Below are 24,871 nucleotides of genomic sequence, written 5' to 3'. Positions count from 1 at the left end.
GTTTGCACAGCGATGAATAAGACTGGAGTTGAAGAAAAAAAAAGTGAGAAGAGGTAGCATTTTCCATCTGGATATTAGTCATGCACAGAAACATCCAATGTTAATAATCTGAACTGAAATGCACAGAGCAGAAAAATACCACAGCATCCCCTCTGCGATAAAGTAAATGATGCGTGTCTTCATTTAAGGCTGGGATCATGGGAATTTACTCATGGCGGCTGATGTTTATGAGCTGAAATCCGTTATTTTATTAGTCCTTCAGGAGAGTGGGCTTTCTAGCTTCACGAGAAACTAAAATGTTCGCAGGATTGATCAATGCTAGACGAGCTGTTCGTGTCGTGGTTGTCAGCGTTGTTCTAATAAGCTGAAGCAAAGGGAAACCTGTGAGTTTATTATTTAGAACGGACTGATCCGCCATGGTGGCTTCAGTGGCCAGCACAGAGACATGCAGGGCAAACAAGTTAAGGGCAGTTTAGAGTGAGAAATTAGCTAAACAGTCTTATCTGGGGACTGTAGAGAAAAGGGAGAACTTTTGCAGAAAGACTTCAGGCCAGGATTCAAACCGGGGACCTTGTTGTGTAGCCTGACGTGAGCTCTAGCCTCTCCACTCGGTCTGTCACGATAAAAAAATTTTGCTGTATGATGAATTGTTGTGGACGTTATTGCAATAAATGATAATGTTGTAGTTTTGGGACCATTTGTAAGTGCTATAATAGTAATTTCATAATAATTCAAGAACACATTCTCAAAGATCAATAAACTTTATAACTCTAATGAACATTTAACACTGGAACTGGAAGACATTTTAAATATCCAAAATAAATGAACAAAACAACAAATTGAATTATGAAGTCTATGTAAACAAAAAATGACTAGATGAGAACAAAACACCAGGCAGAACAAAAAGATAAATCATTCCAATCGAAATTATTGAGTTTAATTTTTTTATGTGATTAATTGGTTTGTTGATTATTGTGACAGGCTTACTCTCCATCACCAGGATTATCCAATTCCTGATAAGCAAAAACAACAAAGAAGAAGCTTTTGAACTAACGTTGAATTCAACATATTTGCATAGAAATTTTTCCTGATTATAAGAGGAGTAATGAAGATTTTGACCGCTCAAAAAGGTTCATTGATCGCAATCTGTAATCTGTTGCTTTCTATTTACAAAAGAGAAACGTTGGCTTTTTCAGACAAACATCAACAGATGTGATATGAACACGATGGTGGCAATTAAAGAAAGAAAGGGTACGAAGAAAATCCTTTCGAAAATGCGAAAATCACATCAAGTAATAACAACAGGTGGCCAAACTGTTAATTTCTCTCCAATTTTTAAAGATGGTAGCACATAATTGTGAAGTTCAAGGAAAATATTCAACACATTTTGCAAAAAAAACCCCCAAAAAACTCCAATACCAAAATAAATGTGTGACTTCATTCAGGAGTCGCCTAAAGTTCACCTCTGTGTGATGTAACATCAAATACAACTCTTCCCTGAAGGTCTCTGAGATTTTCAGGAGAACTTTTTAGATCACGAAGACCAAGGAACACAAGAGACAGGCCAGGGATGAAGTTGAGAGGAACTTCATGGGTTAGGTCACCAGATAACTTCTGTCCAGTCCATCATGTGAAAGAGTGAGGCACAACTGCAAGCCTTTCATGGCATTTACAGGCATTCAATCCACAAATCTCAGTTTTACAGAAGAATGACAAGAGGAAAGCTCTAACTTAATTGAGTCGATCCCAAGTCCTGTTTGCAGGCGCCGCAACAAATGTGTGGACAAAGACACTCTAATCGTCAGATTAATCCAAAAATGTACTTACCATGTGGTGGCGGCGCACCGTCCCCATGACGAGGCGTGATCTTATGAAGCGCCGTTGTTTTTCCTCAGCAGTAACAAGACGAGTTGATCAGACTTGAAAGGACCATGATTGATGCAAAAATACAGGGAAATCCTGGAAGAAAATCAGAGTGAAGCTTCGTCTTCCAGCAGGACAATTACCCAAAGCTTTCAGCCAGTTACAATGCGATGGTTTCGATCAAAGCATAATCATGTGTTGAAACCACCCAGGTAGGGATCGGTTTTATAAATCTACTTGGCGTGAGGTTTTACGGATTATTCCACGTGCTGTTGACACAATCTGACCGAGCTTGGAGTGTTTTTACAGAATGGGCTGAAATTTTATCCTCTAGATGTCCAAAGTTGATGGAGCCTCACTCCAAAAGACTGTCAGCTACAACTGCCGCAAACGGTTGGTTCGGCAAAGTATTTCCTCAGGGAGGTTTGATACAAATACACTTATCAGCTCAAAATCCTTTTAAAAAAGATTATCTGAACATTCCCATCTCAGTTTTCCGACCAGGAAACTGTGGGGTGCACATCAAGAAAAACCTATGAAAGCACAGTTATTGTCACAGTACACTTGAGAAATGTCTTTAATAAGCACAAGCAAGCTTTGAAGCACATGTAGGCAGAGCGAACTCACCTCCGCAAACTTTTATTAGCACTGATTGGACAATGAATGTAGACAATACTCCTCCTAATGAGCAGCTTACAGTATATAACCTCATTTAGCAACTTAATGTTACGGACAGGCTTCAGAGTTGCGTTAAGATTTATGGACGTAACAGCAGATTCTTTCATTCACCATATTTCCCGGGGGTCTATTTTTACTGTCTTTGTTCCCATTTATTATGTGCAAATAAAACAAAATAGCTAATGTCTTTTAAGACAATCAGTATCTGATGTTTTTATGGCTGAAATTTGCTTCCAGAGACCCGCAGATGGCCACAGATAGGCCCTGTTATAAATCTTTTATAGCACAGAGAGGCTCAGCGCTGGAATATTTGCATGCTCATGTTTCAGGGAATTTGTCCATTAAGAGATGTGACCAGAGCACTGACTTCCCTATTATTTCTAGCTGATTACCCAAGCAGCAGCATTTGCAGGAAGGAGAAGTGAAGGGCAGTGGGCAGCAGAGCATGGCCACAGGGAGCAGACATCCCACATGGCAAACATTTATTCAGATACTCGCTACTTTATCCACATGATTAACACTCATCACGACCTCACGTTAAACATTTCCCACACAAACTACTGCAACTTTTCCATGAAAACTTTCACTTAAAGGCCTGCGTTCTTCCTCTGTGACCTGAATATGACCTTGGTTTTTTTTTTATTTTTTATTCTTTTTGTTTCTATTTCTTTGTCTTCGTGTCACCAGTCTGCTCCCAGTTCTCCCGAGGAGTCTACGCCATCTTCGGCTTCTACGACCGCAAGTCCATGAACACGCTGACCTCCTTCTGCGGCGCCCTGCACACTTCCTTCATCACGCCCAGCTTCCCCATCGACGCCGACGTGCAGTTTGTCATCCAGATGAGGCCCAGTTTGAAGGGAGCCATTCTCAGTCTGCTGGACCATTACAAGTGGGAGAGGTTCGTCTATCTTTACGACACCGACAGAGGTGAGCGGGCCCCTCCTGGGGAAACAACAAAAACCGTTGGCGCGCCGCTCCGCAACAACGCGAGCGAGCTAAAGATCAGGAGCGCAGATGTGGCGCGGCAGAGAAACATCCGAATGGCGGGGAGGGGGAGAGAAATGAGAAAAATCTGTTTCAGACCAAAAGCCAGCTCAAGCAGATGTTTTATTACACACTGTATATGATCGGGCTTTAATATGTAAATCCCTCATTTCAGTCCTCATTCGAAGCAGTCAGATGCATTTTATTCTCTGACAGTAATGATCCTAAATTGCGTCTGTATGTGGGTGAATCCGGCTCAGAGAGGCACTCAATACTTCCTTGCTTCTGGTAAATGAGTCATTCACAGGTGTTGCTGTAGTTTGACTACAGCGTCTGACTCTATAATTCCCCCCTCACAAAAAAAAAAAAAAAAAAAAAACCCCAGCAGATTATAACTTCGCTCTAATTGGATTAGGTAAGGGGAGTGTGCAAAAACCTCCAACTTTTCTACGTGGTGTAGGGCCTCGGACTTTCTTCGTGTGGGCCCCATCTAAGCAGCGGTGAGGGCCGTAAGGGTCGCCATTTGTAGGCGTTAAGAAACAGCAGAGCAGTTTGTTAGAAAATAAACTGCAAGCAAGTTCCATACCAGCTGTAGATGAACACAAACAGCTCTGATCTGCCCCAGGATATCAGTATCAGTAGCTTTTTCATTATTAATTCAGTTGGATTTATTTAGATAGCAGATACAGAGCATAAAATGATGTACCATTAATTTGCTCAGATTAGTAATCAATAGTTCAAATCATTTAAAAAATAATGCTGGTGTGACGTCTTTCATACAACTGAAGTTTGGTGTCCTGGGATGTCATTCCCTGATACAGTTTCAACAACAATGCCTTAATATTCTGCTGAGTTTTTTTGTGAAATAATATCAGTTATTCACTCCACTCAGTTAAATAAATAAGTTGGAAATCCCTTTTTTTTATGGAGAAATGCAACAAGTAACAGTTTGCTCTCTCATAAACTTAAACTCAGCTTAACATTTGGATCACATGGTTTGATGCTTTGTACCCTCAAGGCAAAAACTTGTTCTCTGTCTTTTTCTTCTCTTGTTCTGAAAAAAAAAATGGCGTCATTGTGTTTTGCAGTTCTCATTTGGTAGCTCTTGCAGTAGGTGTTGTTCGCAGAGAAGTAGAAATGGTTGCTGATGTTGGAGAAAGAGATTTGTTCCAGCTTGAGCAAAATTCTCTCTTTTAGTGGAGTTTGCCTTAAGTTTTGGTTTAAAACGAATTTTATACCAATAATTTTGCATTAGCACATCAAAGATAATACTGAGATAATAAGATAATAAAGAGTGATTGAATGGAGTGTTTGGTTTGCTGAAAAGGTTTAGGTGCCCTGCATTCAAACTCTGCTTGCCAAAAATACATTTAGCCAGTTGGACGGAATTTCATTTCCCTTTATGCCCTCATCCAGTATGGATCTTAGTGATCAAGATGCTCTGCAAGAGAGCAAATAATGATGAAATGGGTAAATTCATTCAATAACAGCGTCACAATATTCAATAATCACATTTTCACAATACATATTCATCTCATGCAGCCCTAGCTTAAATGCAAAGGATGCAAGCCTCATAAAAAATAAATTTGGTATTGGCTAACAAAAACCTGACTGCTACGTCTCTAATTTAATACACGTTTCTTTTAACAACGAGTCGTCTAATATCATCACAGGGCCAGTCACAACTTAAAGGTACAGCTACCAACTTTTTTATTACTTTGAATAGCAATCAGAAAACTTCAGGAATTGGTTCTATGTTTCACATCTCTATTTTTTATTTTTTATTTTTTTGGCTATCTCCACTGACTTTGATTAACTTTTTTGATTCTGTTGCAGCTTTAAGAACTTTTGAACAATGTCCATGTGTTTTCTAAAGAAATTAGGACAGAACTTATTGAAAAGTAAAAACTTTCTCAGATTCATTTTTTTTTCTTAAACATTCCTTTTTTATGTTTGTCTTATAAGCGGAAAATGACTTTCCAACAGACGGATCTTTCTCTATGCCTGGGCTCAGCTGCAAACCTTAAGGTTAAATTTGTTGATTGACTCCAGTCTTCCTTCTGCTTCCCGTTCAGAAAGAGCTCAGTAGCAGTTTTGGTTGTGCTCCAAACTTTGCAAAGTGGCTCCAGCTCTGAACAGATTTAAAAGAGGGAGATTCTGAGCTGCTTGGTCTTTACCTGTGTAGGCGTGCGTCGATCAGTCCGGCGAGAGCCTTTTTGATAATGAGAGCCGAACACATGCTGATCTGGAGAGGTTAAGATAAGTAAAACCTCCTGCAAGCTTTTGACAGTTCAAACACGTACCTGAAATTCTCAATGACATTCACACCTGCGACAGGTGGAGGTTACTGAAATTGTACAGCGTGTGATGTTGCGCGCAACATATTTTAATGTCACCGCTTTCAGAGGAATAAAGATTTGGAGAGCGTTGCTGGCTTCAGCCCGACTTTGAAATCTGACAAACTTTTCGCAACTGTGGATTCCAGCTATTTTTAAACCTTCGTCGAGCATTTCTAGGACAACTAAGGTCCTTTATGACTTCCTCTGCTTTCTTTCATGCATCTTCAGCACAGATGTCTCATCTACTGCAGTAATGAATCAGATTGTCCCACTTGACCACAGAGCATGCAAATGAATTTTCAAATATGTATTAATACAAAAAAAAATCCTATCTACATAAGAGCTTTTTACAGCCATATGCCATCTATTTTGCTACACCTGGTAAAGATTAATGATGCACTTTTTTCACTTCCGACAGACATCTGAGGTTTAGAATCGTCCAATTCAGATCTGATACAGAAAAATGGTGTTGAATTGACTTAAAATCTGCCTTTTAAAAAAAAAAAAAATCCACTGAATTACAAAATTATTTAATAACTTTTCACCAGTGCATCACTCTTAAATACACCAATAGCTTCACAAGCTTGGTGAAACATGAAAAAAACAACTTTAATTTGTTCAGCCAGTGCATTTAGGAGTATAGCAACCAATGTAAATAAATAAATAATAAAGAAAGTGAAACTGACGAAAACAATAGGTTGATTACCTTGGTTAAAACTGCAGAAATAAACTGTAACAAACCTTCTTTCAATTGCTTCAGAAAGTGCAATTTGGAATGTGAAACATAAAGTAAAATAAATAGTAAAGCACGATGTCACACAGAGCACAGAAATGTTCATTTTATCACTTTAACACCAGCTTATGTGTTTGGCAAGGTTGGAAATGGAAACCGTGATAGAGCAACGTCATAAACCTGAAATATGTGGAGCTTGCAGAAAAGCTCGGAGTTAATGGTATTATTAACTCTCTGAAGTACTAGAACATTTCTTTTAAATCCAGCGGACTCGACTAGTAAACTAAAATAGGTTGTCATGAGATCTTTCAACAAAGTAACCATTCTAAGCGTAAGACCAAATCAACACAGACAACCTGCTCGTTTGTCCATCTCAGGCCTCAGACCTAAATCTCATCGTAAAGCTGAAGAGTATGGGGATAAAAAAAAAATATATATATGCAAAAAGGGAAAGGTCAAAGGCTCCTCTCTCCACTGAATTTATTCTAACTTTTATCTATCAATTCCGATTTGAAATTATATTTCTGCAATACAAGATGGTGTTATTTTAAGTCTTTTCTTTTTTTTTTTTTTTTTTTTTTACAAATCTTTACCAGGGGCTGCCAATAAGTGTGGCTGGTACTGTACGCTCAGCTACGTTTGGCCTCATTAAGAAGCTTGTTATCGCTCCCACACGAGCGGGAACCTCGGTCTTATTGATCTGGCCGACGTGTCTGTGGCAGATTGCGGGCGTCTGATAATTGGTTTGTGTGGCGTGGCGAGACAAAAATATTTACCCAGTTTATTGCCTCTCATTGGTATTATCAGCCTCGTCTGAAGTGCCTCCCTGATGCGGCCCTTGGATGCTTGTCCTGTTTCACTTTGCTGGCCTGTTTCACCTGCTGCTGCGTGGCGGCTGACAGGCCACCATCTGTAACACTTTAGCCACTTTCGCAGAGGAAGCCCAAGCTGAGGATGTATTTCTTCGTGCTGCACAGCTTGTGTTGGATGAGAGACAGCTTAGTCGTCCCGTGTTGGCTCGTCTCGCTCATTGCCATCCGAGCTCTGGAGTCGGCGTAGCAGCCATTCCTCATTCAAACGTCACTTTAATCTTCATTATAGGAGCTTATTTATGGGGCAAGTGAGGAGTCTCTGAGAGATGCTGATGTGAGTGCTGATGGTTGGCTTGGGACAATGACAGAGTAATGGCGCCGCAGAAGGATTTAAAATTGGTATGTAGAAGGTCCGTTACCTTTAAAATGTGCAGAACAAAGCAAGGGCATCGAAAAGTCCTCCTGGAGTCAGAAAAAGCATGAAAATGTGTCTCTCTATCCCTTTTAGATCTTATAAAATACACTTTCCATGAGACACTTTTCTTTTATTTACCAAACCTTTATCCATATTCATGGATTTGGACGATAATAGAGGATTTTATTATTATTATTATTATTATTATTATTATTATTATTATTATTATTATTATTATTATTTTTCAAAACGTGGCCCAGCATTGGGTTTCACATCAGATTTTAAATTCCAAATGGTGTCGACATCAAATAGGTTCAGCCTGGCTGTGATGCTGGAGATTGGCCTGCTCCGACAGGCTGAAACACTTTCCACTGACATCTTTGCATTAATTATCAAACCGCAAGAAGAGTTCTTTCTTCGGGCCGATCTTCACAGGGCTCCCTCCTCCGATTCATGCAGCTCGTTTTCAAGGAACCGATTGGCAGATAAACAGAAGTTAAGCAGAAGGAAAAGCTAAAGAGGCAAAAAAAAAAAATAGAGGCTGTGGTCATTAAACATATAGGCTGTTGTGCTGCACTGCAACACTACCTATTTATCCTGATGTGCTGGCTTTGAAATGGCCTCATTAAATAGAATAATGGCTGCAGGCAGAAAAGACCTCTTGAACCGAAGAACATCTGGTCAGCACCAGCTGGCCGCTCATAGAAGGATCCTGCCAACTCTTTTCTTTTCTTTTTTTTTGTCGTTGCAAATTTACTGCAAATTGCTCTCATGCAGCATTTGATGTTGACATAAATAATCATTTATATTTCTTAAAAAGGATTTAAAGTATTTTTTTTCCGGCTTCCACAATTCCCACTGATGGTTGTTTGGCTCCAAATGACTTCTGTCTCCTTCGGCTCCAATAGTTGTCCCTTTTCAAACGTGCATCGTTACCCTTGGGTTATGCTCTGCTCGCCAGCGTCTCCCTAACTGTTAACAGGAGCCATTTTGCAGTCATTCCTAATACAGTTTTAGACTGTTTTGATCTCCCCGATGTGTGGTTGCGCCTTACAGAAGTATTCACAGCTCAAACGTTTTTGTACGTCAAGATAATTTGTGGTTTTAACTTCGTCCGTATTTGCAAAAGAAAGAAAACGGTTTAAGAGTTTCCAAGAGCGCGGCGTTCATTTGTTGAGTACAAATGAGTCGATGCGAACCAGAACCAGCTTTTTACATCTAGATATTGACATTGTTGTCTGTTCTGATTTGCAAAGTAGTTTGAATTTATAGAGATTAGATGGGGAGCATCTGTGAACTTTGATTTTTTTAAAACTTTTGTCAGATTCATAGCAGCATTTTTCTGGCCCATTTTAATGCATGGTTATGTTTTGATCTGCCCGACTCATCTTAGCTCTGCCTGTACGTTTAGGATCATTTTCATGATGAAAAGTGAATGAATACACATTTCTTTTGTAGATTTACCAGGATTACTCTGTAATTACCTCTATTCATCTTCCCCTCCACTCTGACCAGCTTCCCGGTCCCTGCTGAAGAATAACTCCCTCACACACGACGCTGTCAGTGCCATGTTAGGCTGTAGATAAGGATGTGTGTGTTGCTGTCATTTCCTTCACACATACTGTTTTTGCTTGCGGGCCAAAACGATCGATTTTGCTCTTTTTTGAGAATATCAGAATCAAAAATGAGAGTCGTTGTTCTTGGCCATGTTTGCAGACACAAACAGGGACTTTGACTTTGGTTCAACCTTGCTCTCTCATTTATGATTAATAAAAATGATGTCCTCTTTTCCTTCCATTTCACAATTATGCATTACAAGATGCTGCTATTTTAAAGCTTTTCACAAATCTTTACCAGGGATGCCAATGAATGTGGTTGGGTTTCTATGCTCAGCTATGGTTGCGCATACTTTCATGTGATTTACACATGAAATCCCAATTAAATAAGATAAAATTAATGGGTGTAGCTTATTAAAAACAGTACCTGGTTAAGCAGAAGACATCTGAATGCTAGTGTAGGTCAAATCTAATGACCACAGAGCACTTTGGGGTTGATAGAGATCCATCACACTTTACATAAAGTTATATGTGTAGTGATCTAGTTTTTAATGAGTGATGTATATTTATTAGCTGTGCAGCTGTTGGGAGCGTGTAATATAAATGCAGCTACTTAAACAAATGCAGCCAGCCCTATAAGTAATAAATATTTCTGTTTAGTCAAAAAGAGCAATTTGGCGTACCTCGTCAGAGCACATGCTCATCTAAACCGAATTAAAGCACAGTGCATTAGCAAATGCGCTTGTTAAAGATCCCGTTGTAATGCTCTCCGTCTCCCTCTCTGTTCCTGCTGCTTAATGAACTCTGCATAATGAAAAATAGATCTTTGGCTGCCATCAAAATGAAGCAGCGCCATTTAGCAGCATTAATGGCAGCGCTCCCTGCTATCTCCTGCAGACAAATGGGGAAAGTGGGATTGGTGGAGGGCCTGCATTTGATGTGTAATCACACTGCACCGCTGCTGAATGTCTCTTTGGTTTCGTCTCCGCGAGGAAACATCTGATTAATTGCATATGGCTAAAGCGCTGCACTCAGCAGTTAAGCATACGGGCTGATTAACAAAGAAAAAAAGGGAGGAAGAGAGATAGCAGATTGTGCCTCCCCGAGAATGCTGCGCCCGTGACCTCACTCCCAGACAGAGCGCTGGGCCTTGACATCCTGCGCCCCTCTTATGAATCCGCCGCCCTTCTGTTTAACCTCTTTTTTTTAACTCTGAGACCCTAATATTGGGATTTAGACACCAATTTATCAGCCAGGCTCTGCTTGAAGAGAGAGCTGTTATCTGTTTCCATTCAAGGACTCTTTTAGGCTTCATAGTGAACGTCCAAAGAGAAAAGAGGCGAATAAAACAAAAAAAAAAAGGTCTTTTTGTTTTTTTTTCCCTCTATGCTGGTTTCAAAGGATTCAAATGAACTTGATGTGAGCTTCAAGGTTAAAGAGAACAATAACATTTGTTAGACCTTTACAATTGGGCAGTGTTTTTTTGAAGTCACATCTGAGAAGATTTTTTTTTTTTTTTTACTCCTGCTGAATAAATTTGAGCTTCTCTGCGGGACTAAGCTCGCCTTAAGATATACTGCAAACAGAGTGTGTTTGGAGAAGCCGTTTGAGAGCTGCATGTTTATCTTTGAGTGTGTGTGTGCGTGTGTGTGTGTGCGTGCGCGTGTGTGTGTGGTTGACCTCATTGGTGAAAACCTCAAAGAGCTCTGTGCATCCACTGAGAAGGTACAGCTGAGGCGTTGGCCGTCTCCAAGTGTTTCTGCATGAATCGAGCCTCCTCTCTTTACGCTGCGCTTGATCCGCTCTGCCAGACACCCGAAATGGCAACGATTGATCCGTGCACATTCGAACACGGAGAGGCTGCGAGGCTTTAAAATAAGCTAACAAACAACATGCAGATCTCCACTGTGCAGCACCGAGCCTATAAAGGCAACCGAATTGTTAAATTATTAATTGAGAAGGTTTTCTGCAGATCAGGTGGTGTATTTCCACCCAATTTTCTGTCTTTTGTGTCTGTTTAGAGAAAAAAAAAAACTCATTGTGTGTCTTTATGAACCCTTTTTATCTTAAATGATTGGTGGATGGCCTTGACAGAGCAGAAATCCTAAGCCTTCTTCTCAGTTTTTATTTGTTGTTTTTTTTTTTTAAAAGGTGAGCTGCACTTTTTGCTCTCTTCATCCAAAGATTTTCCGCTTTATGCGTCACCGTGTGACGCATCCCAAATCTGTTTTGAGGAAAAAAGCCACGGCTTAGTCAGTCTTGCAGTCTTGAGCAAAAATGGTAAGTCACAACCCAAGCAAGACCAAAATAATCTTTAGTGGACAGTTCATGCAAACCTTGACAATTCATTGTTCAATTCACCCTTAAGGCATTGTCTGCATGCCAGTATCCCTCTGCTGTCTTGAGAAAGTATTCACGCCCCTTGACATCCTTGTCATGCAGAAATCCAGTTTTATTTTATGTGACCGGTAAACACCTAAGTAGCAATAATTGTGAAGTGGGAGGAAAAGGATTTGTGGTCTTTGAAGTTATTTTATGAATAAAATTCTAAAAAGTGGGCCGGGCATATGTAAATATTTTAGTAATCGAGAACTCTATAGATTATTTTTACGATTAATCGAGTATTCGGATCTCTCTCTCTCTCTGCCTCTCCTGCGCTTTTCCTACCGTTCCCTCCGAAACATAACGACTCCGTTCCGACAGCAGAAAAGCTGTCGTACTCCCAACATCGTGCACCGGAATTTAACGAGACTTATTTGTCCCCCAACACCTGGCAAAAAGCTGGAAAATTCAATGTCATGCTGCTAGCACGTGGCAACAATTCATAGGTGGAAGTGAGAGCGCTGCCCACCACAAATAACGACCCGGCTGGAACACGGTGCGGCTAAATGATAAAACATAATTTTAACGAAGCTTCGAGGCAGATAAATTTTCCTAGAGGAATTTTAATAATCGAGGTTCTCGAATCAGTTGAGGAATAATTACAGCCCGGCTGAGGAGAAACAGGAGTTCTGCTAAAACAATAAAGGGATTCAACTTCAGTTGGCCCAGAGAGACCAAAGGTGGCATGTAGGGGATGTATGAGAGTTGAGCAGCAGTTGTAGCTTTGACGTATTCCTTGTTCATGCAGAAATGGTAGATGCAGTCAAACCAGCGACGACTGATTCTTAACGCTGCATCTTCTGACAAGAACAGAAATCCATCCTCTCCCTGTTTTGCTCAGAGTTTGAATGGGGGAGGTAGTGCAAGTTTTATTTCAGGTGAGACAAAGGCTTTTTTTATCCTCCCCTTAGCTTTGCCTCAGTGTCTCACAGACAGTAGAAGGACCACATCTCATGGAAACAAAAAGACAGACGAGGAACAGAAGAGTCAGCAAATCCTTTGTGCCTCTTTTATAAAAAATAAATGCTGAGCACCAATCAGACGTGCTGTCAGATGCATCAGACGCCATTTAACTCTTCAAATTCCAAACATCCTTTCACCTCTGAACTTTGCGTGGGTTAGCAGGAGGTCGGCTGGCCAACAGACAGGAGACCCGCTCTAAAAGCCATCGCTCTGGTTTTTTATTGGGCTTTAAGCTTCATTTTATGCTGATCATCAGCTTCTGCTCACCTTTTTTTAAGGGCATTTCTTCAAGATAATGCGAGATAATGCTGTGCAAAGTAGTGACAGCGGGGGCACCAGCAAGTGTGGCGCTTTTGATTTTACTAAAAATAATTTTCTAAAAAAAAATATGCATTAAGCTAAAGTGTCTATTTTTCTAAAAAATTTTCAGTATGAAATATTTCAGTTTTGCTGGGCTCAAATAAATTTAATTCTGTCTTATAGAAATGAATTGCTGACCCAGATACTATGATTAGCTGATTGGTAAATATGCAGCATAATATAATATTCATATATGCAAAATTCAGTCACTTTATTTTTTTTAAACATCTTTTGGGTTTAGGTAATGCAGTTGAAAGATGTACACCAGTATCCACGCATGAATTTTATTGAAAAGAAAAATCAAGACGTACGTCACGCCGTCCTGTAAAGCCAGCAGAACTTTGACCAGAGTTCTGTTTCTCTAAGCAGCTTATATGACTTTAAACTGTTTGGATTTATCTTTTTTTTTATAATGTGAAAGTGATATTTTGTGACTTGTGAATGAAACCATAAGAAGGTATAAAGCGGCTTCCGCCAAATGTTTTTTCAGGAGGTTTTCAGCTTTCGTTGGGTAGAAAATAATCTATTTGATTATTTCAGATGTGAGATTTAGTAGGAGTGGGTGGCGTGGAGGTGACTGAGCTCATCGCAGTTCATCTAATTGGAAGCAAGGAGCTGCTATCTACGCTGGACTTCACTTGGAGTGGGTGTTGTCAGACTAATTGTACTCAAAAGTGTCCTTTCGCTGTCATCTGCCAACTTGAATCCTTTTTAATTTGTCGCCTCCGTCTGAATGGCCCACTGAAATCCGCCTTCTTTGTTTGAGCCACGCGATTGGGCTGAGGTTGTTTTTTGAGATTTTTCCAGAAGTAGGTTCGGTTGTTCTTATCTAAGGTCGCTTTGATGTCACGCTTGGCTCGGAGCGTCCCGCCAAGACGGTGCTGTTGGGATGCCTCCGAGAGGATCGCAAGGAGGTCACCTTCTCCGGCGCAGGGGGAGGATCGACTGAGTCACAGTTGAGGCTGCACACTACGCTCCTCCGTGACTCGTCATGTGATCCGCTGCCCAAGACTTGAAGGGAAGGAGGACACAGCCTGGTGCCAGAGCAGCTTCAGTGACACACAGAGGATGCAAATCCTGTGGTTACAATTCTGCAGGAGGGCGGAGAAAGAAAAGGGGAGTCTAGGAAAATCTGTACTTCCAGATGGAATTTCCTATCCCATTTTTTTTTTTTTTAGATATTACATTTATTACATATTTTGATTATTGATACAGAAAAAGGATAAAGGTATTAGAACAGAACGGATCTGATGCAGCACAGACAAATCCCATCAGGAGGCATTTACATAAATTACAGCAAAAGAGTTAGTTATTTTCTATTTGAAAAACTCATTTTCGCTTCATGTTTCTACAGAATGTTTTGTTCTCATGATTGTCCACCAGTCCATTCTGCAAACCTACACAACACGATGCTGCCATGTTGCTTTTGAAGTAGTGACCTCCTCTTAACTGAGCGACCTTTCAGCCTGTGTTCAGGACTCATTTTAATCACACCGTTGACTGGCTGGACATTTCCACCATTTTCATATCTGCATATGATCTTTTTGAATATTGGTGTGCCCAACAATGAACGTGGCTTTTGGTGGTCCACAATCATTTAAAGGCATAGTAATGTAGGTGTATGCAAACTTACGACTCTATGTTAAGCGATATCTTAATATTTTGACATTCAACAAACTTTGGTTATGGTATGGAAATACATGCTTTCATCTCCATCCAGGCTGAAAATCAGCCTCCAGCCCAACAGGATGGATTTCATTTTAAATAAAAATATATATTCATTTTTTTTATTGCACTACTTAAAAAATGTAGGCCTGGCATCATAGTCTAACTCAAGCAATGTGGGAACCATTAATTAATGATGTCCAGTAATTTGCCAATAACAATATTAAGAATAATAATTAAAAAAAAATCCCCTCTCCAAAGCAATATAAATGATTATGAGCCCTCTCCAATTTTATTTTGCTTACAGTTGGATCTTAAAATGTTCTGCTGTGTAAAGCCAGCAGTCCCAGCTTTAAATAGTACTATATCAGCAGAGTACATACTGATCGCCTTGGCAGAGCTGTGTGGGCTGCAAAGCTCATATATTCCAGTGATTCCCACGTAGCAGCCAACTCTGCATTGTGCTACACACCCAAGCAGTCGCTGCTGTCTTTGGGTTTTTGTGGTGAGCAAACTCCCAAATAAAGTCAATTTTATGCATGAAATAAGTTGCAGTAATTTTCCTACAGAATCGGAACACATTTGCGAAGCTTTGTGAGAAGTTTCCCAAACCGTTTGAGCAATTGATGTGACACAGCAGCCCTGCGTTTCTTCTCCATCTAATTGGTTCTTACGATGCTCATTTGCGTTACGTCTAAAATGTGAGTTTTTTTGTTTGTTTGTTTTTTTTAACCGATGCTGTTACGTCGTATGCCTGCTTCGTGTCGCCATTAATCTCTTCAAGAGAAAACTCGGTCCTTTTCCCAGGCTCTTTGAGTAGCCGTCTATAAAAAACTGATTTCAGCTGATAAAAGAGCAAACTGTCGGTTCGAGTGCTGGTGCAAAATGAGCTTCAGAGGAAGCATATGTCGCATCGCTGGAGACTTTCCCCTCCCTTTCTGTTTCAGGGAGGGGTTTTTTACAGACTCAATTATTCAACATGGAGGTTCATCTTACATCGGGACAATGACCTTCAACGTACAGCCCAAGCAGCAATGGAATAGTGTAAAAGAACCATATTTCTCATATGCAACGGCCTAGTCAAAGTCCACACCTACATTAAAAAAATAATTAAAAAAATATATATACTTGAAATTTTTTTCACAAATGCTTTCAGTCCTATTAGACAAAAACCTCGACACAGTTTCCCCCAGAAAACTTCCTAATCCTGGTGGTTGGGTACCAGGGCAGTCATTTGTCCAGCGGTTTGTGCCGTTCCAAAGGGAACGCCACAAACTTTTGCTTCAGATTTCACTGTATGACCCTCTCAGTGTTGGTCTATCACATGAAATTCTCATAATATGCAATAAACGTAGTGTGACCAAACCTACAAAAAAAAAAAAGAGTTTGAGGACTATAAATATTTATTTGCAAGTTGCAGAACAACATCAAGCACCTCCTAGAAAACACAGAAATGATGGTGAAATGCAAAACGAGCCACGTGGAGCCGCCTGTTGACTAACAAACGAGCCGAGGCAGATCTGTTGTTCAGTCAGGCGCCGGCTCAGATAAGATCAGTCAATCAAAAGCTGCACCGCATGTAAAACTAATCTATTAGTCATCCTTATAATTTAACATATCAATGCAAGGTCATCTTAGTTTCCTCAAGCGCTTCCTCACACTGCAGCATTTAATATGAACACTCTTTAAGCAAACAGTTCAGCAACCCTGCAGCCTTCGGTCTCCACCGAACAGCAAGAGGGAAGTGAGTGGATTCTTAAAATGTTTGACCTACTTTCCTTTTTTGTTTACTGCAAACTGCTTCCTACTCGGGGAGGTTGAAACGAACAGCACAAATGCAGGTTGTAAAACCTTAGAAGAAAAAAAAAGCGCTAATAACAGCTAAATGCCCTGCAGACTGGAGCACATCTAAAGACTTGTGGAGCTCGCTGGAATTCATTTCCATCAGCGTCCAGGTAGTTTTGTTGAGTGCTGCAGCGGGAGAGATGTGTGATGTGCTATAATTAGCATTGTTACAGTACGCTCCCAATTTTCAGTGTGTATAATTGTTCGGGTCAGTGCTGAATAATTGAGTCTGTAAAAGCGCCCTTTAACGGTCGTCCTGCCTGCTGCCTGTTGTACAATGCACCATCTGCTTGCAAAGTCAACCACAACTGTGAGTCATTTTGGACAGGAACCAATACGGCCGTGCAGAGTTTATACTTTCCAAGAGGCTAACATATCTTTATTTGGAGGTTTTTTACATACTTGCAAATTCATAGGTCAGGCTGTTTGAGTTCATTTCTTACAAATAACAGCTCAACAACAGCTTGCACGCATAAACGTCTCAGTCCAAAAATCACACAGGCTTCATTCTAGTGCGAGAAAAAGGACGAAAAATAACACTCAAGGGAAACGTGCAAATCCCCCCCAAATCCTTTTTCTAAAGCAGCTGCTAATACATTTTAAAATGTCATACGTATCCCAGCTTATGATGTTCAGAGCCACACGTCGCAGAGCTGGGAGGAGGAGAGCTGCCGCTCCGCTTCACCCCCCTCCCCCCCCGGCCCTCCCAAGTATAAACACGACCACATGTTGCTGCAAACGTAAGCTGGTACCGTCCAGACTGAGGTCAGCTTCTTATTAATCGTTAGACCTTCTCGCAGAGCTTCCTGACAGCACGCTGCCACCCTTGTTTGATTGCTTAACCTCTGCCCGTATCAAACACAGAAACGTGGGTCTCTTTCGCCTCCGTAACCCCCCAACCCACCCACCTGAGGGGCTGGCGTGGCGGCACACAGCGAGAGCCACTTGTCTTTAAAGGCCAAATCCGATCTGAGCGCTGTCTGCTGAGCACTTCACTGTGAAGGTCACCGGCAGGGGAAGGGAGGGCGGATGTGTCAGCTAAGTTTGCTGTGCTCTGAATACTTAGCAGCTCCGTGCCGAACACGTCAACTCGCAGGTCTGAAACGATTACCAGTAAAACGGCCGAGCTGGTTACGGGCAGCAGCAGGTTGTTTCTGTTCCAGGAGCGACAAAGAGAAACGGCCAAATTGTAGACAGTGCCGCATATTTATTCTGGATCCTTTGAATGCGCAGAGATATGCTTGTTTTAAATGATTTTATATCTTTTTAACACGTTGTTTTTGCTGCATCTAGAAATTCCCCCTCTAAAGATGTAGCTTCGGCGGCAGCAGCTCCGTTCAGCTTTGAGGTTTTCTGTTGAGCTCTTTATCTGGTTAAAAAAAAAAAGCGATTTTTTTTCTTTCTTTTTTTTTTGAGAGGTTTTTCTGCTCCGATATAGAGGCTGTGTTGTCTGAGTCATTTCCGTTGGTACTTCTGCCACTTTTTACAAATCTTTTATGATGAGTAACCATGGTAGCAGCAGGGTTGTTAGACTGGGGAGCAGGTGATTGAGCTTTCTAACTAATGCCCAGATCAAGAAGTTACGTGATCAAAAAGTAGCTGAAAAAGAGACGTTTCAAACACAGGAAGCAGATGAAAGATAAGGAAAGGTACAGTGGACGGCTAAAGTATTCATACCCCTGGGTGTTTTCCACATATAGTCATGTTAAAACTACTAACTTCCATGTATTTTAAGTGGAACCTTTGATAGAAGTGTAGAACAGTCAGTGTAGAAAGTCAGACTTAGCTTTTTGTTTCAGCACCTGGTCAGCTTGCTGTAATTAATGGGACCATGGATTCAGAAAACGCTGCGAAACAATATTTGATCATCAAGTTGCGCCTTTAGGCAGCACCACACTCACAACTCTGCCTCGGAATGGCTTGAAATATAAAAATAAATGTCTTCAAGTGCCCTAGGACGTAAATTTGATTGTGGCATAATCTTAAACGATTTATTTGAGTTTAAAAAGACTCCTAGGAGGGTGAATGGAAACAGTTCTTCAAAAGAGAGTGGGTGCATAAATTCCCCCACAGTAACGTCAGAGACTATTATCCAGTCAGTTTGGTTTTGCATATTTCTTTTATGAAGCACTGCTTTATTTGTTTAATGATAAGCAGTTAGCATTGACCTGCCATGAAATTCATTTTCTTGCAGAGATTACCTGTGAACATTGATTTACTAATATTTTTGTAAATTGCCTTACTCAGCAACTAAAATATCTACAATTTCTTGCAGCTTAATTCTTCCTCTAACATACTACGATGCCTCTCAATTTGTATAATCAGTATCTATCCTGGAGCGTATTTTTTATCTTTAACTAGGACATATATTTAACTCAATAAGATTCTTACATTTTTCCACCATTGGAAAGCATTGACATGTTTTCCGTATCCACATTTCTGATCTATTTCCAATGTTGTGAGTCATGCATGATGCTCTTAGAGCTCTTACAATGTGAGGTATTTTAACACGAATGACACGAGCAGCTGAATGTATTTGTTCCATTTGACATCTAAATAAAGCCGTTTTTAGCTGTGCAGTTTGAGGCATACACACATTTGACAAGGGACACATAATATTAAAAAGCCTCATGCCTGTGGCTCTGTCCCATTTTTCTCTCATACACATTTATTAGCCAAATGCTGGGTTTACAAAGACCTTACCCAGGAAGCAGAAAAGTAAATGTAATTTAAATATATGTAAATAACCTTTAGGAATTAGTTTACTCACTCCACTCGGTGTAAAAACTAATAACGTTTCTTGTTGCGCAGCAGCTTATAAAATAAAAATTACGCTTTCAATATTAGAAGTGCTGTTTCATGTTCATTCATGTACAAATCTAGAAATGTTCAATTATTTTACCTGCCATCAATTAACACGCAGCAGCCTCTGGTGCTATTTTGTACCTCTAGGATAGATTTATTATTATTATTATTTTTTTTTTTGCAGCCTTATTGTTTCTTTTCTTTTTTACAAAATCATCTGTGCCATAATTATTGGCAACCCTGCTAATAGTTTTGACATCACCTTTTTGCTGGTTCGTTTTCCAAAACAGTTTATAGGTCTGATGCATACGGTGACATCTTTGGCCGTTTCTCTCCGTTGTCTGGTTAAACCTTGTGTTCTGATCTCTAGTTGTATAAGATTAACAACTGACATTGCCATGGAAGAATTTGTTTCATTTGGGGAACAATTGATTTTAAATTGCAAATGTGTTTTCAGCCGCTGTCTTTTGGAGAGAAAAACAAAATAACCATTTTCGCTGACAAGCAGAAGTGACCACATTTTATTGAAAATCTGTTATTTCAAATAGTCCATGATGTCATCACTCCAACAGGATTCCCAGGGTCCGCAGCATAACGGTTCCCCCACCATGCCTAACAGAGCATGATCTATTTTTCCCCTCCCGACTTTTTCACCTTCTGCTTCATGCCAGCACCACATGCAGAGTTTAAGGTAAAGTTCCCGTTTATTTAGCAAAGTCGTATATTGCTGTTCGTTTCAATAAAGGAAATGGATTGGAAATGAAAGTACCGTCAGACAGCCGTCACTCAGCATCAGCATCAAAATCAGTGCAAGTTTCTGTACTTGGAAATAAGAACAAACAGGTAAAACATAGCGTATCAAAAGACCAGCTTACATATCTTAACTATCAGTTGCTTCTATGGAAATGTTTATATACGAGAGTCGATGATGATCAAGGCACATCTCCCTCTGTCAAATTTTGACAAGTACACAGATGACCAAATATGTACAGAAAAATATTTCAGAGTATCCTTGAAGTGCCTTTTTTTAGCAGCATATGAAAGAATGAAAGAATCTGCAAACAGATTTTTGTTTTTTCCCAGCATGCCTCCCAAGTCTCTTGTTGGCAGATAGATCTTGTCATATGCTTGTTATGGACAGTTGGTGACTTCAAGATGCCACTTTTTGCTACAACACATAACTTTCTGCGGGCATCCATTCTCACCATCAACTCACACAGTTCAGTGAACCAAAACGGTGATCATTGGACTTCAGCTGGGGGTATTTTTTATTTTTTTCAATTCATTATTATTATTATTATTTTTTTTTAGAAAAGGTGACTTCTGACTATAAAACGGTGCTGAAACGATTTCTGTGTGACATAATGTTAGTTTAATTTCCTTTCAAGGTTTATTGTGGAGTTTACACACATTAGTTCTACTTGGAGGTATTTGGTTCTCCTATTTGCTTTTATTATTGCTGCATTTATTCCATAATTCCTGAGACTTTGACCAGCTTTGTTGGTCACATTTCCACTTTTCTCAATTTGAAGAACAGCTACACATGACACAAGTATATTTAAACTTCAGAAAGTACACGCAATTTTCTGAAGTAAAGTTCCTTGTACTAATAAATACTAAAGTACTAATAAAAAAGTAAATATTAGAGTGTACATTAAAAATAATTTCATTAATTTTTCAAATGACTAATAGGGCTGCAGTAAGAATAAGGGTGGCAATGGTTTTTAAAACAGTAAGAATATTACTATAATTATAATTCAAGCAATTACTTCTGAACTTGGGATTTTGCTCCACTCAATAAATATCCTTGAATTAAAAGTCAGATTTTTTTTCGGAAATTAGCCTCCTGCACTAAACGATGAAGTTTTTTCACATCCTTAAACGAGTGGCCTCAAAAAGTTGCTTACAAATAACATATTTAACCGAAACTTTATTCAAGTGCTTCAAGCAAATTTTGAACCCAAACACAGATTTATGTAATTCAATTGAACTTAAAATATTAAGAAGCAAAAGAAAAGAATGAGTTGTGTTTGTTTTCAGCTGCTTTATAGGCAACCTGTCATGACTGCTGACCATAAATCCTGAAACCTTTGATAAATCCTGACCGTTTAGACTCTCCCGTCGTTGTGATGAGACGTTTTAGCATCACAGCTCAGCCCCGTTACTGTCAGCTCAGCTTCTCCCTTTCTTATACCTCACACACTTTCATCACCCTCTGTGGTGAGCTCTGCAGAGTCAACACGCCGCTAAGTTACATCAATTGTGTCGTCTGAGCTGCAGCCCGTTTTACTGCATAGGTGTCAGTTCGTTTCTCGAGTCTTATTATTGCAGTTCAGGTTGATTCTTGGCTTTGAATTTGTTAGTTTGAACTCCTTAGGATGAAACGGCTAAGTGTGAGATGACACTTCTAGTCACCAAACACCAGACCAGAGGACACGCCGTTATTGCCCAGTCAATGGTTTAATTATCCACTCTAATCCTGCTATTTAGGGTGTAGCACCCACAGCTTTGACGTAATCTTTTTGTGGCACCAGTCTGTGAAACTCTTCAGTCTATATTCTCTTTGTTGTTTCAGTTATTTTTAACATTTGTCTTTACTGTGGCTAATTTCATCTCAGTATGAGCTCTTCTGTGAAGGTTTGTTAGAGAGCGTAGTGAGCAAACATCATGGAGACCAAGGAAAGGACAGGTCAGAGAGGTTTAAATGCAGGATTAGGTTATAAACACAAAATATCCAAAGCTTTGGACATCAAAAAGAATAATGTTCATTTCCTCATCTGGAATTAGAAAAGGTCTGACACAACGGCGAAACAGCCAAGACCTGGCCGTCCACCTAAATTGACAGCCTTGGCAAAGAGAGCATCTATCATGTACGAAGCCAACAGGGCTGATGTAACTCTGGATCCAAAGCTCAGGGATGGAAATCTGTTGCCAAGGCAACTGTTAGTTGTGCACTCTACTAACCTGGCCTTTAAGGAAGAGTGGCAGAAGTAGAGAAAATATTAAAGGCAAGGCAAAATACATGCAGCTTAAAGTTTGCAGATACCAGGTGCTCTGATCACAGAACACAAATGTAGTTTTTGGGCCTAAATAGAAAATGCTGTCTGTGGGAAGGCTTTTGTTCAGCTGGTGGGAGTTTAGATGTTGGTGTAAGAGCGAGTCGGGCTGACCGTGGTGGTTCGAATCCCTGCTATGTCTGTCTCAGTTTCACCCGGCTTGCCTGCTGGTGTAATGTACCACCAGCGTGTGAATGTGTGCGTGAATTGGAGAATGACTGAATGTGTACAGGCCATTTACCTTTTTCCACCAAAGAGATGCAAAGATTGAGGCAGTGGTGCAGCTTCTGGCATAGCATTGACCCAAAATATACAGCCAGAACTGCAGTGGAGTGGTGTAGATCAGAGGAACCTCATGTCTTTCAACAGCCCAAATCTAATTGAGAAGCTTTGGCAAGACTCAATAATAGATATTTTCAGACGCTCTCTGTCCGTTCTTATTGAACTTAAGGTGTTTCTCAAAGAACAATGGGAAAGTAATTCAGGTAATAAGGTTTCCCCCAGTGTATTACAAGCCTGGTGGGCCACCAGGCTTTACTTGGGGCCCCCACCAAGCTAAGCATTGCTTATTTATTTTAGGTTTTTTAAATGTTAGCATTTTTTTAAGACTTTATAGTCAGTATTCAAGCAATAATCTCCCAAAAGTACATAATTATCAAGTGATATTTTCAAACTTCCTGTCAACTTTAAACATTTTTTTAACTCAAAAAGACAGCAGGCCACCAGGCTTAGCAAGTTTTCTGGGTTATATGTGCACATCTGGTGAAGATGTGTCCCCCAAGAAGACTGTAACTATGGCAACAAGTCATTATACAAGTTTTGACTCAGGGGTGCTGAATACAAATGCATATGCATGACTTGTTTTATGTGTATAAGAAAAATCTTGGTCTTCACAGTTAAGCAATACTTTGTGTTGGTCTATTACCTAAAACTGCAACAAATATTTAAAAGTTTCTAGTAGTTATGTGACAAATATCTGAGAGTTTCTTTAAAAACCTAACTGCAGGATCACATTTGTTATGGAAATGTTAAACTTTTGCAAACTGAATCTGTGCCTTTCTTTTTTCTTCATCAATCCTGTTCACTTTTTTTTAATGTTTGTGTGTTTCTCTGTATTCCAAAAAAACAAAAAAACAAAAAACCACACAGTTCAGTAATGGAGCTCTCTCCTCTTTATCCCCACCAAAGGCTTTGCAATCCTCCAGGCCATAATGGAGTCGGCTGTAGCCAATAACTGGCAGGTGACGGCTCGCTCTGTTGGGACCGTGAACGTCTCAACGTACACACAAATCATCCGGGAGATGGACAACCGGCAGGAGAAACGTTTTCTCATCGACTGCGAGGTGGATAGGATTGACTTAATACTCCAGGAGGTACTGAGCCAACACACACTGCCGCTTCGGCCTAGTTCTGCTAAAGAAAAGTAGCACACTGGAAGCAAACCTGCCCTTGAACATCAGAAAATAAATCTTTAAGATCGTGATGGGGTTTTTTTTTTTCTTCCCCTCTATCCCAATTTTTCTGCATGTTTTATCTTTTGAAAGAGAGAAAACATGTTTATTCCTCTCGTTCTGCAGACTTCATGGCCTTAAACAAACTCTGTAAAATAGGACAATTTTCCTGGCATTTGGCTCCACGCTTTCCCCCCCGTTTTCTCGTTATTACCCTAAGCTCCTCGAGTGCATCACGATTGCCTCACATCTCAAAATTCTCATTTTGGAAGCGATGTTAAAACAGGCAAACTGGGTGCTTTCAGTTAAAGCTTGTTATTCCCTGTTCTCTTTATTTATGCGCTCGTGTGTGTGCGTGTGTGCGTGTGTGTTGTAAGAGATCACCTGGGTTTAATTCACATAGAGGAACTGGATAACCTGCTCGTCTGTGTTTTGTTGGTGATCATCAGTCCCTTTTTTCCACGACATGTTTGCTTGTTGTTGCTTCACTGTTGAGAATTTTTAATGTTTATTTAATGTAGCCTATTAAATAGGAACCAAGTTAAGACTTTTCTGACTTTCTTGGATTAGTTCAATGTGGGGAACCCAGGATTTGCGCTTATAATCTTTTACTTTTTAAGATTCATCCAAAAACCTGTCATTTACAATGCCTGGTATAGATTTTCATGTTTTGGTAGGTAGCAAAAATTGTATGCCAAAACCTTTCTCAACATTTAGACTGAAACTTTTGCACGTTTAATTTCTTTGGTTCAAGTTCAGTCAGATTGAATGTTAATTTTTCAGACAGCACCACAGATTTTCCTTTGACTGGGCCTTTCTAACACAAAAATATTAGTTGATCTAAAACAGGAGGCTGCAACATTTACAACTGTTTTTACACTCGGATCAGTTAAGAAATCTTGCTTAGAGTCCCAAATGTTATATGAGGATTAGCAAAAAAAATAAAAAATATCTATTGTAGAAA

General features: G+C 40.0%; 1 protein-coding gene across 4 annotated transcripts in view; it reads left to right on the top strand.

Annotated features, from left to right (window-relative positions):
* Window positions 1-24,871, top strand: part of gria3a (glutamate receptor, ionotropic, AMPA 3a) — an 81,106-nt gene that overhangs the window by 11,064 nt on the left and 45,171 nt on the right. For all 4 annotated transcript variants that reach the window (XM_007563100.2, XM_007563104.2, XM_016676966.1 and 1 more), the window contains exons 2-3: window positions 3,229-3,468; window positions 23,645-23,829. In XM_007563100.2, coding sequence (XP_007563162.1) covers window positions 3,229-3,468; window positions 23,645-23,829 — 425 coding nt within the window. The remainder of the gene's footprint in view (window positions 1-3,228; window positions 3,469-23,644; window positions 23,830-24,871) is intronic.

This window comes from Poecilia formosa, unplaced genomic scaffold (genome assembly GCF_000485575.1).
Source record: "Poecilia formosa unplaced genomic scaffold, Poecilia_formosa-5.1.2 Scaffold145, whole genome shotgun sequence".
NCBI lineage: Eukaryota > Metazoa > Chordata > Actinopteri > Cyprinodontiformes > Poeciliidae > Poecilia > Poecilia formosa.
Note: the sequence above shows the minus strand (reverse complement) of the source record. Positions and strands in the feature narration are given on the sequence as shown.